This window comes from Mirounga leonina, unplaced genomic scaffold (assembly GCF_011800145.1).
Source record: "Mirounga leonina isolate KUSES-001 unplaced genomic scaffold, KU_Mleo_1.0 Mir_101664, whole genome shotgun sequence".
In the NCBI taxonomy this organism is placed as follows: Eukaryota; Metazoa; Chordata; class Mammalia; order Carnivora; family Phocidae; genus Mirounga; species Mirounga leonina.
Genome location: NW_023270175.1, coordinates 1,189,117 through 1,206,565, shown reverse-complemented (window position 1 = coordinate 1,206,565; position 17,449 = coordinate 1,189,117). Strand labels below are relative to the sequence as shown.

Below are 17,449 nucleotides of genomic sequence, written 5' to 3'. Positions count from 1 at the left end.
GACAGTAAGAGAGAGCGAGAGAGCACAAGCAGGGGGAGTGGGAGAGGGAGAAGCAGGCTCCCCATTGAGCAGGGAGCCCGATGCGGGACTCGATCCCAGGACCCTGGGATCACGACCTGAGCCAAAGGCAGCCGCCCAACCAACTGAGTCACGCAGGTGCCCCTGAGAAATGACTATGATCATAGTCTCTCTCTCTTAAACTTTTATATATATATATATATATATATATATATATATATGATGTATATATATATTTATATTTTAAGTATATATATTATATATATTTATATTTTTAAGTATATATATTTATATTTTTAAGTATATAATATATACATATATATATATATTTTAAAGATTTTATTTATTTATTTGACAGAGAGAGACACAGCGAGAGAGGGAACATAAGCAGGGGAGGTGGGAGAGGGAGAAGCAGGCTTCCCGCCGAGCAGGGAGCCCGATGCGGGGCTCGATCCCAGGACCCTGGGATCATGACCTGAGCCGAAGGCAGACGCTTAACGACTGAGCCACCCAGGCGCCCCCATATATTTTTTTTTAAGTAAGTTCTTTGCCAACTGTGGGGCTTGAACTCATGACCCTGAGATCAGAGTCGCACGCTCCACCGACTGAGCCAGCGAGTCACCCCTCGTCATCTCTCTCTCGAAGGGTTGCTAGGAAAATTGAATGAGATCATGCGTGTAAAGTACTTAGCACAGTGCCTGGCATACGGCAAGTGATCACACTGTTGTTTTTGCATATTTAAGGGCAGGGATCAACTTTTCTGTGTTGTGGAAGGCTCTCAGCATAGTATAGACTCATATTCCTTTTAGCCGAAGCCGTGAAAATAAGAATGAGGAGTCAACACCCAGAGGGAAAGACAGACATCACCGACAGGAGGGCTGGGGAGCTAAAAGCGGGTTCATTCCTAAGTGGTGGGTCCAGGCCCTACAGCTGGAAATGTCCAGAGCATGCCCCGGTAATACTGGGAATGTGGGAAGCACCCAAGGGCTTGGTGGCCTGGGTGAGATATTGCTAGCAGCACTGAAGTGAATCAAGCACTTTGCTCCCTGTGAGAAGACAGGCCTCCATAATTCTCCTCACAGTGGCTTCCAGAAGCTCAGGTCGTTGGAACTAAGAGACCGTCCTGGAATTCAGACCATTTTTCCAGGGCCCAAGACTGAACCCTCAGAGGTTTTTCTCCTCGGACTCCATGGAGAACCGCCTCCTCAATGCAGACGCCCACCCAGAGTCTGGCTTCCAGCCTACAGGATGGGGAACGGGATGCGGTTCTCACTCTCATCCTAGCAGCTGCTATTGGGAGGAATTCGATCCTAAGATACACATTGATGCCCCTTCCCAGTGCTGGCGGCTGATCCTCCCTTGCCCCTTCTGGCCAGGAAGAGTTCTGGCTGAGGCAGGTCCTTTCCATTTCGGATGAAATTGCCTATTATCCACGGTGCCTTGACAGCAGCTTGACAAAAAATGGGACTCTGAAAGCACCACGGGCATCCTGGGTCCATGCCAACAGCACGAACCCATTTTCCTTTCATTGGTTGCAGTCAGAAAGCTGCAGTCAGGCTCCGGGGACTCAGGTCTGGCAGGGGGTGGCTGAAGAGCATCAGCCTCGGGCTCTGGCTCAGGCCGAAGATGACCAGGTAGATGCGTGGTGGGAAGATGGCCTCCCCCCGTGCTTTGGGGTACCACACAGTGGTCCTGCGTCCACAGAAAAGGAGACCATCAGTCATCTCGGGAGAGCTTCCGAAGCTTTGGAAAAGTAGTGTGTGAAAGTCCGCTGAGTTAATGGGACACAGGACGATGGACCTGACTTTGCATTCTTTGACAGGAGGAGGCCAGGCTGCCTGGCCTCGTCCAAGTGCCCTGGGTTAGCCATTCCCAGGGGAGAGAGGGCCCTTCGCACGAGGTACAGAGGTCTGGGAGGGCTCTCTCGTGACAGTCATCTCGTCCAACACTCATTCATCCCACAAATATTTTTTTTTTTTAAGATTTTATTTATTTATTTGAGAGAGAGAGAATGAGAGACAGAGAGCACGAGAGGGAAGAGGGCAGAGGGAGAAGCAGACCCCCTGCCGAGCAGGGAGCCCGATGCGGGACTCGATCCCGGGACTCCAGGATCATGACCTGAGCCGAAGGCAGTCGCTCAACCAACTGAGCCACCCAGGCGCCCCATCCCACAAATATTTATTGAAGCCCTACTACATGCAGGGTCCCGTGTGGATGGGTACCCAGGGACTAGAACTGAGTAAGAATGCTTTCTGGCCAGAGGGAGCTGCCCATGTAGTGCAGGATGAGAGGGGCCCCAAATTTCTGGACTGTCCAGTTAGGTTTTTTTTTTTTTTTAAAGATTTTATTTATTTATTTTGAGAGAGAGAGAATGAGAGAGAGCACATGAGAGGGGGGAGGGTCAGAGGGCAAAGCAGACTCCCTGCCGAGCAGGGAGCCCGATGCGGGACTCGATCCAGAGACTCCAGGATCATGACCTGAGCCGAAGGCAGTTGCTTAACCAACTGAGCCACTCAGGCGCCCTGTCCAGTTAGGTTTTTAAGTGGGAACAGGTCTCACTTTACATTGGCCCTGCCTTCCACTGAGTTCCAACCTTGGGGTTGTGGAACAGTATCCCCGGTGGGCAGCCCCAGAAGAGTTCTGCACCAGGGGTTAGGCCTCTCACCCCTATGGCCTCCTGCATGCAGTGGGGGGCTCTGCCTGTGCTGTTTCTGGCTCCTCCTCTCTGCCCTCCTCCCAAACCACTTTAGCCAGGACCTCTGCAGGCAGGAGAAGAGAGTCTGTGTCCAGCCTTTGGGAGGAAGTGATTAATTAGGGCCACGGTACGTGGTTGTCTCGTTTGCCTACCGGGCCAACAAGGCTGGGTTGGGGGTGGGGGGCTGGATGGAGCTGAAATCATCATGTATCCACAGGTGCCCATGTGTCACCCAGAGAATGATTTTCTTTCTAATTTATCACAGGGGGGTGCGTGGCAGGAAGAACATTTATCTAGTTGGCATGAGGGTGCCTCATATGCCCGTGGGGACCTGTGATTACCAGAAGAAAATAAGAGAACGGGAGAAGCAAAATCATTTCTCTCCATTCGATATAAAGCCAGAGAGGCCAGCCCTGCTTAGGGTCCTGCTGCTCCTATCCTTTTGAACCCCCCCCCAAAATCACCAGAGGGCATTGCAGGGGATTCACACCAGCCAAGCTATACTCTGAGGCAACTGGGCACGTTTCAGAGGGAGAGGCCCCATTTCCCAGTTCCACCCAGAGAGCTGTCCCCTACCCTGCCTGTCCCCTACCTCCCAGGCCATCCAGTGTACTATGCACTATGCACGGGGTGCATTGTGTTTCTGCAACCCACCCCCCACCCCCACCTCCCAACCCCTCCCCGCTCCCTTCAGCTCTGAGGTCACAGCCAGGCTCAAGAGAAAGGAGTAGACCATATTCAATTCCCGTGACCGTGACCCACAGGAGGCTTCTAAGAGGAGCAAAGGGAGGCAGCACGACAGGGTCCTAAGCTCTCATCACTCACTGTGGCCCAGGCAGAAGCTAGGGAGAGCACTCGGGGTGTGTGGGGGGGGTCCGTCACCAACCAGCGAATCAAGGACACAAGGGCACCCACAAAGAGGCACTGCAAAGGCTTATTGGGATAGTAAGATGAATAGATTTAATCATTCTTGTTTGAAAAACAAGACATAAATTAGTATATATATATATAATTTATATATTTTATGTAGTATATATACTATGTACAGACATTAGAAAATGTGTCCTCTCCGTGAGGCTGAGGGAGAGGTGAAGGATGGCGGTGGAATGACATGGGCAGGGGGCTGAGTGGCGAAGGCGCAGGATCAAGAAGTTGGGAGAAGAGGAAGACCGCGACGGCCCTGGGCCTTGCGGTGGTCACGGGGGAAAGGGTTCCCCACTGGCTGCATCTCTGGCCCATTAAACAACTTGGTCCTAGGGGGGAGGAGAAGCAAGGAGAGGGGGCGCTGGCTTCTCTGAAGGGGCTCCCCTGATCCTTGCCGGGAGAAATCGCCACTTGGGGAGGGGAGGGGGCTTTATTGCGCTGCGTTGGGGGGGGTAGTGCTGAGGATGGGCAGGGGTTAAGCACAGTGTACATCTTTATAAAACTCACATAAGAATGAGAGATTTCACGCGGACCTTTCACGTAATGGTGAAAGAGAGGCAGACACAGGGCGTGAGCGTGTGGCAAACGGGGGCAGGTATGGAGAGGTGGACAAGAAGCAATCTATACAGAATAAACATTGGCTTTCTTTGTTCCCTACAGTGTGGGACAGCTGGTAGGGACTCCGTGTCTTCACTCCCAGGAAGGTTGTGGGGGGCGGGGGGGATTGGCGGGGGTGGGGGGTGTCAGCAGCAGTAGATGTGCGTCAAGGAGGATGCTAAACAGTGTGAATTCCCTTCCAGATGACTTCGGAGAGAGAAAGAGAGAGAGAGAGAGAGAGAGGTGCAGGACTGCACCGGGTAAGGCGCTCAGCTTCTTTTCTTAGAGAGACAAATCCACAGGGTCAATACACAGCCAAAAGCATATACTCAGGATTAACATACCACGGTAGCTTCCAGAAGTTTAAGATATAGTCATCAACACCCCCCACCCCTACCCCCCTTCCCCCTCCCCCCACCCCCCCATCCCCAATCCGTAGCTAAGTCAAACTCCTAAGGACAGTCTGTCTGGTAGATGTTGAGAGAGGAACCGCACGCCCAGAGCGCCAGCCCCAGGGCTGGGCCGGGCTGGGCCGGGCGGGCTCCGAGGCCTGCGCCGGGTCTCCCCAGGGCAGACGTTTATCACCAGGTACCTTACCCAGAAGGAGTGGGGTGATCCCAGATGCTTGCTCCCTAGTGGACTGAGCCGCCCTGCCCATCAGTGAGGGACAGGGCACTTTGGGGATGGCTGGTGTGGAGCTACTGGGCCTGGGGGCGAGGGCTCCCGAGGCCGCCAGCCTGTGGGGCCGTGGCCGCAGACAGCCCTGCGTGGTGGCTGTTCTCCGCAGACCTGCCACCCGGGCACAGGCCCTCTAGGTGGCTTCTGCCGCGTGAGTGTGAGCCCAGGGTGGGCGGGCATGGCTGGGCTGAGTGCCCTCCCCCCCCCCGCCCGCCGGGCGCTGTGCCCTGGTGCTACGGCTTACAACTCCGTGGCATGGGGGGGCAGATGCCAGGGGGGAGCTCAAGGCCTGTGGGCCTGCCTGCTTCAGGCCCCGGCTCCCCTGGCCCCCAAAAATGGAGCAGGAAGGTGAGCCTGATGTCACCTGTCAGCCCTAAAGAAGAGATAAAATCCAGCTCTGCGGCGGGCAGGCAGGCAGGCGCAGTGACGAGGGGCCTTGGCCCTCACAGTGACGACCAGAGGCCGGGGAAGGGGCGAGGATACCCAGGGTGGCAGGCGCCTGGAGCCGTCGGGGACGGCCTCAATCCGGGGAGTTCCCACTCCCTGGCGCCTGAAGGCCCTCGGACCCCGACTGGCCGGGCAGACACGCACACTCACCACAAGATGCAAAGACCACAAAGCTCAAACCTGGGGCCGTGGTTGGGGGCGGGGGGCGGGGGGAGGCAGGCCTGGGCGGGTGCCCTACTTGATGAGGGTTTTTAAGGAGCGGGTGAATGTGCTCATAACAGTCGCTGGAGTCGGGGAGCCCGGGGGGTGCCCTGAGGCCGCCCCGACAGCCGCCGCGGCGGCCGGCGGCTGCTGCTGGTTAAGGTTCCGGGTGGTGGACTCCTCAGCGGCGCGCAGTAGGAAGGTGTAGTTCCTCACCACCTCTTCGACCTTGGCCAGCAGCTCTTGGCGCTGGGCCTCGGAGCGCACGATGAACACCAGCCGCACAAAGGTCTCGATGAGGCTGCTCAGCACCTGGAAGCTGCCCGTGATGGCCGCCAGCATGTGAGTCGGGCTCTTGTCCACGTTGGCCACGCGGCGGCAGGAGGCCCGGAGCTCCTTGAACTTGAGAGCCAGCTCGAGCTTGTACTCGGAGATCTGAGAGACGTAGGGCTTCGGGGCGCGGGCCTCGGGGCTGGCCACGCACTGGCGCAGGACCGTCAGCAGCTCATTGGTGTCCAGCCTGGCAGCCAGGAAGCCGTCGGGCAGGCCATAGGCGTGGGCCCGCAGGGCATTGATCTTGGCCAGGCTCCCCTCGAAGGTGGACGCCCGCAGGTCGATCTCCTGGGTGCGGGAGGCCTCGGGGCTGCCGCCGCTGCAGGTGGCAGCATCCAGCACCTGCAGGGTCCTGCTCACCACGGGCACCACCTGCTCGTCCAGCTTCATGCCGGGCAGAATCTTCATGGGGATGGAGTAGGAGAGCTCGTCCTTGCTGTCGCTGGCGTCATCCGCCATGTCGCACTTGCGGTAGTAGAAGCAGTAGCGGATGGAGCAGCATCTGCCGCTCTCGCTGTCCTCGTCCAGATCGGCGGGCTTCCGGTACACCTCTTCTGGCAGCGAGAACACTGCCATCTGTCTGGGGCCTTTGGTCTCAGGGGCAACCTGGACGTATGAGGGCTCCCCCAGGGTCGGCGACTCCAGGGACTTGGTTTTGGGACCCAAGCCTAGGGGGAGGCCTGCCTCTACCTCCTTGGCCTCCCTGGGCAGCATGCCCAGGGGTGGGTGTGGGTAGATGTCTGAGGTCAGCGAGGCCCTGTCACCCTGGTCCGGTTCACCGATACTGTAGCGGCGCATCAGCTTGCGGTAGTTGGGAGCTCCCAGACACTCCCCCCCTGAGGCACACGTGGTCAGGCAGGAAACGCCGCTCTCGGGGTCCGATCGGCACTCCCGGGATTCCAGGCTGGTGGAGCGGAGGCGCCCTTCGTTGGTGGGGCTGCCGAGGCTCAGGCCCGCGCCGGCCTCCGGCTGCCTCTGGCTCGGGGGGACCCTGTCCCTCTCCTGGCCCCGGAGGCCGGGCACGGGCGTCTGGGGGGCCTGAGGCCGGCCCCCCCGGCAGATGCGCTTGCAGTCACAGCTGCGCCTCTGCTCCCGGGACATGCCCGGCCCCTGCTGCACCGGGCTGCTCCGAAGCTGGCAGCTGCAGCGGCCCGGCGCGGGGGGCTGCAGGTACTCGGTGCCTGGCAGCTCCCCCTGGCTCGGGGGCTTCAGAAGTTCCTCGAGGAACTCGAGCTCATACTGCTTTACCTTCTGCAGCTGGGCCTGCCGCTCATCGGTCTCCTTCTTCTGGCGGGTCGGGAAGGTGGCAGAGAATAAATTGCGTAGCCGGAAGGGTCCTCGGGAGGATTTGGGCTTCGCGGGGCCTTCGGAGGCCGAGTGCGCTCCGTCCAGGGTTGTCTCAAGCTTCCTGGAGGGCATGGTGCTCACCTGCCGGCTGGCAGCCTGGGGCCTCAGCGGGCTCTGGCCTCGAGGTTGGCAGCTGGGGCTCTGTAGAGCCATGGAGTAGCCGGCTCGGGGCACCAGGCTGGTCTCCTCGATCTTGCTGCTCTGGGGCATGCTCTCCAGCTGCCCCTTCTCCCCCTGGCTGGAGACGGCGCCCTGCTTGTGCAGGGAGGGCTTAGCGCCCTCTGGCCCGGCCTTGCCTGCCACCTCCCCCAGAGACGGCTTGCTCAGGGACTCTCGACTCGCTCGTGCAAGGTAGCTTTTAGGAGGGAAACTTGGCCCAGGCAGCCGGTCCTCTTGTGGGGAGAGGTGCAGGCTGTCGGCCCGGCTGCCTGTGGGCACTCTGGAGCCAGAGGAGACCTCTGGGCTCAGCGGCTGCTGGGAATTCCGTGAGGTCTCTGGAGCACCGGGGCTCATTTTGAACTTCAGATTCTTACTGGCACTGCCGCTCATCATGCTAACTTCTGATCTTCCCATGCTGACCTCAGGCCTCCCCATGCTGGCCTCCAGCCTTCTCTCCCCACTGCTGGGAGGGTTCACTATGGCCCCACCAGGGGCAGGTAGGCTCTTAGGGTGAACCACCTGCTGGAGGGCAGCCGAGATGATCGCTGGGGTCACGCTGCCCTTCGGGTCCAGGATAAGCTTGGGGCTCAACCTGACTTCTTTGGGCAGGTTCTCCCTTAGCTCAGAGACCTGCTCTTCACTGAGGGATGGTGTGGCTGCCCTCAGGGACATCTCCAGGCCTGCCCTCGTGTGGCCAGGCCCTTTGTCCTCAGGAACTGGGGACAGCAGGCTCAGATTCTTCTGCTCACTAAGCTGTGGGGACAATGCTGGGTGCACGGCCAGGGCGTATGCTCTCTCTCGCTGTGGTGGCTGGGATTCTGACGGGGGCAGCTTCCTCCGAGCGCCAGGGGGGCCAGGACTCTGGCCTGTGACAGCTGGCTGCAGGGCCGGGTTGGGATCTGGGCGCCCAAGAGAGTAAGGGGCCGTGAGGACAGCCTGGGCCGCGCAGCTCTGGATCCGGAAGGGCAGGTCCTTGCGAGCCAGGAGGCTCTCCTTGTTGAGGTGCTGGGCCAAGAAGTAGGTGGTATTCTGGTGCTGCTTCATGGCAGACATCATCTCTGACATGTCTGTGAGCTCCGAAGAGTTGGTTTCGTGGCCTGAGTCCAGCGATGATTCAGGGGTGATTGTGGCCAGCACAATCAGACCTGGAGGGACAGGGAGAGGGGCTTGCTGCACTTACTCCAATCAAGTCCTTTCGCCAGCCATATGTAGAAAGTTTATGGGGGCGGGGTGGGGGGGAGGCAAGGGCAGCCAGCAGTATTTGAAGGCAGGGAGAAAGCCCAGTCGGTCAGTCCTGGGACTGGCCAGGAGGAGGGGGCAGGCAGCGGGGAGGTAATGGGGCTGAAGGTGGGAGGAGGGAGGGGAGGAGCGGAGGGAGGCAAGCTGGCAGAGGGCTCCTGAAGGGCAGGAATCCGAAAAAGAAACAAAAGAGGCGCAGAGGAGATCTACTGGGCAGTTTGAAGGCAAATTAACATGCACAGCGCATGCAGAACGACATGCTAATCATCACTATTTTTAGACTCAATAGCGAGGAAATGTTTGTCAATTGTCCTGAAGAGGCCTGGCAGGGAGAGGCCCCTGTCTATCTGGCCGGGCCTGCCTACAGCTGAGGCCCTTGTGCCTGAACTTGTCCTCTCTCTGGCGACCACGGGGGGCCTCTCGCTAGCCAGGGAGCGGCTAGTGCTGGGCGCTCCAGACTCTGAGCAAAGAGAAATGCTGGCCCCGGGGGGCTAAACGCATGTGGGCTGCCCACCACCAAGGATGCCCTTGCGAACAGAAAAGGGAGGGGCTGGGACTCTCCCCGGTCAGCCAGGCTGCCTCTGACCCCGAGCTCTTCCTCTTCTCTGTCCACACGTCCCTCCTGCCTCACACGCTTTCTCATACACCTTCTTCCTGTTGCTTTTCTGTTGCCGTAGCGTTTACCCGTTCTTTTTAAGGTGTATGTGTATGGAGGTATGTGCCGTGAATAGGGCTGCAGCCTGACACGCGTGCTTGGCTACACGATGGGTGTACGTGTGTCTGTAACAGGGAACAGCATGCGCGTCGTATGGCCGTCCCACCAAATAATAACTACTACTAGCTACTACTTACGATCAATACTAATAGCTTTACTCCTGACTATGTGCTAGGCAGTGCTTTGCGCGAATGATCTTGTTTTGTGCTCACAGCAAGCCTCCGCGATATGACTATTGTTATCAGACCCATTGAAAATGACAAAAGTGAGGCTCAGAGAGGGTTAAGTGCCTTGCCGAGGGTCACACTGCAAGTGAGTGAAGAAGCCAGGATTTGGGTGCATCTGACTGGGAGCCCATGCTCTTAGGCAAGGTAAGGACCTCAGCCCTGAGCAGTGATGGCTCCTGGCTCCCCTGATCCCAGGTCACTAGGTGGTTAGTTGGTCGTTTTGTTTTTTCTTCCAGTCATGTGCATGCTGGAGGTTCTTTGCCTGTCTTCTAGATCTCTCACAATTTTACTCTGATCCTCCATCCTGGCCTGGCTCCGTGGCTGTTCATGGCCCCAGTCCCTGGGGTCCAGCTGCAAGACATTTCCAGAGATGGAATGGTGAGAGCCAGAGCTGGAGCTGGGGCTGAGCAGCCGGGCCCTGACGCAGCTCTGTTGATCCCCTGACCCTATCTGAGCTACCTCTGGCCATCCACTGCCCTGGCACACCACGGTGACTTTGACCTCTGCTCAGGAAGAAGCAATATCACCCCCTGGCCCTGCCTGGCCAGGAGAAGGAAGGGGAGGCAAGAGGGAGGAGGAATGGGCTGTTACCTGCAGTCTGTGGGGGTGGGGGGTGCGGTCCATCCTCTGAGGCTGCCAGGGCTTCCAGAGCCTGCAGAGTGGACACCAGGGCATCATCTAGCTCCTGGGCATGATCTCGGACTGTCCGGGGCTGCACGCTGTCGATCAGTGTCACTGGAATCTCATCATACAGGAGCCCACGCAGGTGGCGTCCTTGTTCCTGGCTCTGGGCCGCCCGGCGCTTGGAGTCATCCTCATCGGAACTATTGTCTCGGAAACCAGGAGGGGGGGCGGCAATGGCAGGCAACAGGGAAGTGCTCTCATCTTCCTCCTCCTCTTCCTCTTCGCTCCCAGGCGGTGGCAGGGACATCAAGTCTACCATATTGTCACGAGAGGAGCCGGGCCTCCCACCTTTTCGAGGGCCCAGCTGCTCCTGGAGTTTGGCTTTGCAAGAGTCACAGTAGAAATTCAGGGCTTCGGCCCCAAGGGAATTGTCCAAGGTGTAGGACCGGGCCCTGCTGGCGCAAGGCTCATGGTCGAGGCTGGCTGCGTCAAAGTCATCGGGGATCACGTCGTAGCCTTGGCCAGAGCTTTTGGACGTGGGGTCAGACTTGGTCCGGGGCCTGGTCTCCTCAAAGAAGATTAAGTTCTCGTTGACGTCCGTCCGGCTTTCCTGTTCCTTCCTTTGTTCCCGCATGTGGAGGTAGCAAAAGCTGACAAGCTCAGAGTCGGCAGGCGGGGGCGTGCAGCGGCTCGACTTCCTGGGGCTGGTGCCCATGCTGCCCACATAACTACTCTCCTTTTTCCCCAGGTGGCCCCCAGGGACAGGGCGGTGGGCGCTGTGCATGTAATCTAAACCCAGAAAGAGAATCAACAGATGAGCCCTGGCGCCGAAGACCGTGGCTGAGCTCCCTTGGCGTTTCTGGTGCGCCACCGGATGGCAGGTACTGACAGAGAGCATTACCTGGCTGCTAGAGGTTAGGGGAAGGGGCAGCTATGTTGCTGCCAACCCTTAAAGTTGAGTGAGGAGAACAGCCCCATGGGAAACCGCATGGGGTGATGGGGGAGGGGCTGAGCACCTTGGCATCTGGGTACAGCTGGGCTCTCACCCGGGTATGTCTGGTCTGAAAGTCAGCCGTCCACATACTTCCAAAAAAAAAAAAAAATGTGAAAATTGTTTTTACGTCCCCCTTGGAACTGGCCCTGCACCCCCTCCCCTGTCCCCACCTTTCTCAGAGCCTTTCCAACCCCCAGTGCTGTGTTACTCTTGGGTTCTGCTGGATCTCTTCTAGTAAAAGGAAATAAATCTGACCAGTTACTCATGCCTTGGTGGGAAAATGCAGAACAGGCCACATACCATGGGTGCCTGAGAATTCGCATTTCAAAGAGGACTGTCATGGACCGGCCCTAGAAGAATAAAGCGCCACTAGTAGTATTCTGGGCATCTGAATGTGTAAAGTATATGGGAAGTAGGCTGGGATGTGCGTATGTGGGAGGAGGGTGGGGGGAGCATTCTTCCAATTCCTCACATCTCCTTATTTCTCTGTGTTCGTGCAAGGCCAGCCTGCCTGCTACACAATGTTCTAGTCAACAGCTTTTTAATGATGGTAGGTGCGTACATCTGAGATTTAACCATAGCAAATGAAATGCTTTCTCTCTAAATGGCTTCTCTCTCGTAGACTGTTTTGGGGGCCCTTCCCCATGTCCTTTGGGAGAATATACTCAGACAAGACCAGTTCATTTTGCTAGCAGCAGACAGAGTGACAGACGGCAAGTAAGCACTGACGTAGGCTAAGGTCATCATACACGAGCCCATTTAATCCTCACCACAAGCCAATGAGGTTGGTGCAGTCACTATCCCCATTTTGCAGAGGGAGAAACTGATCCATTCGGTTATGTGACTTATCCAAGGTCACATGAGTCATAAATGGTGGCCTGGATTTGATCCCAGGTTTGAGGGACTACAAAGCCCATGTTTTTAATGAGTACCCTATCGTTCATCATGGCAGTCAAGATGCTAGAAAACAAAACTTCAAAATGCCTTTCGATTTCCAGTTTGATGGGGTCAGTGTGTCAGTGTTGCTTTTCACTAGAGCTTCCAACCATCACAAAAGCATGGTGCTGGCACTTCACAGCGGAGCCCCAAAATACACAAAGCAGAAACTGACTGAATCAAAAGGAGAAATACACACAATTCAACGGCACTAATTGGACACTTCAATAACCTACTTTCAATAATGGATGGAACAACTAAACAGAGGATAAGCAAGGAGATAAAGGACCTGAATAACTATAAACTAAGTAGACACTAAGTAGTCACAAAAGTCTATTAGAACATGCCACCTACCAACAGCAGAATATACATTCTTCTCAAGGGCATCTGGAACGTTCTCTAAGATAGACCATATAGTAGGTCATAAAATGAGCCTCAGTAAATTTAAAAGAAATGAAATCATACAAAATATGTGTTTTTTTGAGCACAATGGAATTAGAAATCAATAACAGAAAGAAATTTGGGGAACTCACAAGTATGTGGAAATTAAATCAAACATCTCTAAATAACCAATGGTTCAAAGAAGAAATCACAAGGGAAATTAGAAAATATTTTGAGATGAATGAAAATGAAGATACAACATACACAAATTTATGGGGTCTAGCTAAATTAGTGTTTAGAGACAAATTTATAGCTATAAACACATACATTAAAAAGGAAGAGATTTCACATCAATAACCTAACCTTCCACCTTAAGAGACTTGAAAAAGAGGACCAAACTAAACCCAAAGTAAGCAGAAGAGAAGAAATAGTAAAGTATAGAGACAGAAAAACAATAGAAAATCAACGAAACTAAAAGTTGCTTCTTTTTTTTTGAGAGAGAGAAAGAGTGTGCATGTGCCTGTGAGTGGGGGGAGGGGCAGAGGGAGAGGGAGATGGAGAGAGAAAATTGCATGCAGGCTCCATGCTCAGTGTGGAGCCTGATGCGGGGCTCGACCTCACGACCCTGAGATCACGACCTGAGCTCAAATCAAGAGTCGGACGCTCAACTGACTGAGCCACCCAGGCACCCCAAAAGTTGGTTCTTTGAAAAGATCAATAAAATTGACAAACATATAGCTGTAGAGACCAAGCAAAAAAAAAAAAAGAGAAGATTCAAATTTCTAAAATCAGAAACGAAAGAAGGACCATCACTACTGACTCTACTGATAGGGACTTGATTATAAGGGATTATTATAAATAAGCTTATACTAAAAAACACTAGATAACCTTGATGAAATGGACAGATACCTAGAAATATATGATCAAAACTGACTCAAGAAGATAGAAAACCTGAATAGGTCGATAGCAAGAAAAGAAACTGAATTAGTAATTAACAGTACCCACCCCGCCCCCACTAAAAATAAAACTCAGGCCCAAATGGCTTCACTGGTGAATTGTGCTAAATGCTCAAAGCACTTAAACAAATCCTTCACAAACCCTTCCAAAAAACAGAAGAGGAGGGAACACTTCACAACTCATTCTATAAGTATTACCCTGGTTCCAAAACCAGACAAAACATCACAAGAAAACTACAGAGCAATATTTCTTATAAGTATAGATACAAAGTTCCTCAACAAAATACTAGCAATCTGAATCCAGGAAAGTATAAAAAGTATTATACACCAAATGGGATTTATTACATGAACACAAGGTTGGTTTAACATCCAAAAATCTATTAATGTAATACACCATGTTAATAGAATGGGGGACAAGAAAACCATATGATCATCTCAATAGACTTGGAAAAATAATTTGGCAAAAGCTACCACCCTTTCATGATAAAACTCAAAAAGTTAGAAATAAAAGGGAACTTTCTGAATATGATAAATATTATCTATGAAAAACCCATAGCAAACATACCTGATGGTGAAAGACTGAAAACTTTCCTCATGAAAAAGCCCAGGATTTCTTTTCTTAACACTTCTATTCAACACCGTACTAGAAGATCTAACCAGGACAATTAGACAATAAAATGAAATCTAAGGCATCCAGATTAGAAAGGAAAAGTAAAACTATCTCTATGTGCAGATGACATGATCTTGTACAGAAAAAAAATCCCAAGGAAACCACAAATAAATTATTCGAGCTAATAAGCTCAGCAAGGTTGCACAGTAAAGGACAATACAAAAATTAATTGCATTGTTATACAGTACCAATGAACAATCTGCTAATGAAATTAGGAAACATTCTATTTACAATAGCACCAAAAGGAATAAAATACTTAGGTATAAATTCAACAAAAGTAGTGCAAGACTTGTACAATGGAAGCTGTAAGCATTTCTGAAAGAAATTAAAGATTTAAATAAATGAAAAGACATTCTGTATTCATGGATTGGAAGATCCAGTCTTGTGTGCCTTCCATTCCAACATGGTAGTATTTCCCAAATTGATCTACAGATTCAACACAGTCCTTATCAGAATACCAACTGACTTTGTAATAATTGACAAGGTAATTAAAAAATCCATATGGAATCACAAAGGACACGGAATAACTGGAACAATCTTAAAAAAGAACAAAGTAGGAGGACCCACACTTTCTGATTGCAAAACTTAATACAAAGCAATGGTAATCAAAACGGTGTGGTACTGACTTAAGGATAGACGCATAGGTCAAAGGAATAGAATTGAGAGTCCAGAAAATAAACCCTCATGTTTATGCTCAAAGAGCCCAATTTAAAAATGGGCCTAGGATTTGAATAGACAGTTCATGAAAGACGATATACGAATGCCGAATAAGCACATGCAAAGATGTTCAACACCATCAGCTATGATGAGGCAAATCAAAACCATGAGATACCAGTTCACATCCACTACAATGGATGTTCAAAAAAAAAAAAAAAAAGAAAGAAAGAAAGATGGACAATAACAAGCATTGGTGAGGTTACGGTGAAATTGAATCCTTCGACATTGCTGATGGTAATGTAAAATGGTGCAGTCCTCTTGGGAAACAGTTCGGCAGTTTCTCAAAGTTAAACACAGAGTTACCATTTGACCAGCAGTTCCGCTCTAGTTGTATACCAAAGAGAAATGAAAACTGCCTCCACAAACACTTGTACATAAAGGTTTATAACATGATTATTCATAAGAGCCACAAGGTAGAAACAACGCAACTGTCCATCAACTGATGAATGGATGAACGGAAGGCGATCTGTCTGCACAATGGAATATTATTTGGCCATAAAAAGAAATGAGGTAGTGATGTATGCTACAATGTGGAGGGCCCTTGAAAATGTTATGCTAAATGGAAAAAAAAAAAAAAAAAAAAAGCAAGCCACAAAAAGACTGTATATTGTATGGTTCCATTTATCCAAAATGTCCAGGACAGGCAAAGCTATGACCCAGACAGCCAGTTCATGCATGGTTGCTTAGCGCTGGGTGGTCACTGGAAGGGAACTAGGGAATGAGTGCTAATGGGTACAGAGTTTGTTTTAGGAGAGGTTAAAATTAAATTGTGGCAATGATTGCACAGTCCTGTAAATATATTAAATATACTCAAAAATGCTGAGTAGTTGGGGCACCTGGGTGGCTCAGTCGATTAAACATCTGCCTTCGGCTCAGGTCATGATCCCTGGGTCCTGGGATTGAGCCCCACGTCAGGCTCCTTGCTTGGTGGATAGTCTGCTTCTCCCTCTCCCTCTGCTGCTCCCCCCTGCTTGTGTGCGCACTCGCTCTCTATCTCTCTCTCTGTCAAATAAAAAAATAAAATCTTTAAAAAAATGCTGAGTTGTGAACTTTAAATGGGTAAATTTTCTAGCTTTAAAATTATATCTCAATAAGGCTGTTTCTTTAAGGGGCACCTGGTTGGCTCAGTCGATTAGGCATCTGACTCTTGGTTTTGGCTCAGGTCATGATTTCGGGGTGGTGGGATGGAGCCCCGCGTCAGGCCCACGCTCAGCGCAGAGTCTGCTTGAGATTCTCTCTTTCCCTCGCCCCTCTGCACCTCCCCCCACTCGTGCTCCTCTCTCTAAATAAGTAAAGAAATAATCTTTAAAAGAAAAGCTGTTTATTTAAGAAAAAAAGCACGGCACTGGGCACCAAGTGAACTCTCAATCATTATAGAAAGAAGTAAAAATGTGCTCTGCACTTGAAAGAACTTTATGGGGTTTATCTCACATAATCCTGTCAAATCTCTCCTGACCTAGGTACTATTATCGTCAGTTTACAAATGAAGCAACTGGGACTCCGTTTATGGAATTTGTTCATGATCACACAGCTAAGACATGGTCTCTACCTTCAGATTCCGAGCCCTTGCTGTTTTCCATAGACCCTGTTGCCCCTTTCAATATAGAGTCAACATAATTAGGTCGAATGGGTTCAATTCAGGCCTTAGTGGCTGTATCTAGATCTAGGGTACTTTGGATCAGCTGGGGGAATACTACGTCACGACCCTCTGAGCCTCAGTGAAGAAGTGCTCTAGGGCCATGCTAAGCCAGGAGCATGAACTCTCAGTTCTGGAGGTTTCTATCCTCAGGCACTGTCCACAGGTTGGGGTCACGCCCCAGGTGCTAACTACCTACGAGACAGCTGAACAGTCAGCCCAGCCAGCCTGGCAATGAGCTGCCATCAGAGGTGGCTCCCGGGGGCATGTCCAATAGGCAGGTAGTGACTCCTCTCAGACGAGGGCTGGGGGTCTAAGGATGGCTCCCCTCCCTGCAAGGTGGGAACATTTCCGAACAGCAGGCTGACAAGGCCAGGTGAGGCACGGCCCACCACTTGGTACTGTGATTTCCAGATCTGAGGAGCAGTACAGTGCTGTGCGGAGGAGAAAATATGTCTGGAAAAGCCCAAATCTCCTCCAGACGTAAGGTTAGAAATGCATTAGAAATGCAAGGGGAGGGCGCCTGGGTGGCTCAGTCGTTAAGCGTCTGCCTTCGGCTCAGGTCATGATCCCAGCGTCCTGGGATCGAGCCCCACATCGGGCTCCCTGCTCGGCGGGAAGCCTGCTTCTCCCTCTCCCACTCCCCCTGCTTGTGTTCCTGCTCTCTCTATCTCTCTCTCTGTCAAATAAATAAATAAATTCTTTAAAAAAAAAAAAAAAGAAAGAAAAGAAATGCAAGGGGAGCCAGGTGCGCTGGGCTGATGGCTGGAACAGTATGTCTCTCGGATTGCAAATCTGCTGTAAATTGCTCATCAGCTTTCCCCAAGGGGCATGTCCTAGCCTAGCTCTCTGTACTCAGCCACTCAGAAGACTGACTTTCAAAAAAATGCTTGCAAAGAACAGGATGGTGATTGCACAGTCCTGTAAATATATTAAATATACTCAAAAATGCTGA

At 52.2% G+C, this 17,449-nt stretch overlaps 1 protein-coding gene across 1 annotated transcript in view; it reads right to left on the bottom strand.

The window, feature by feature from the left end:
• Window positions 1-5,593: 5,593 nt before the first annotated feature.
• The window catches only part of FRMPD3 (FERM and PDZ domain containing 3), a 59,650-nt gene continuing 47,794 nt past the window's right edge, over window positions 5,594-17,449 (bottom strand). The window contains exons 14-15 of the mRNA XM_035005331.1: window positions 10,172-10,993; window positions 5,594-8,544 (exon numbers count right to left, since the gene is read on the bottom strand). Coding sequence (XP_034861222.1) covers window positions 5,594-8,544; window positions 10,172-10,993 — 3,773 coding nt within the window. The remainder of the gene's footprint in view (window positions 8,545-10,171; window positions 10,994-17,449) is intronic.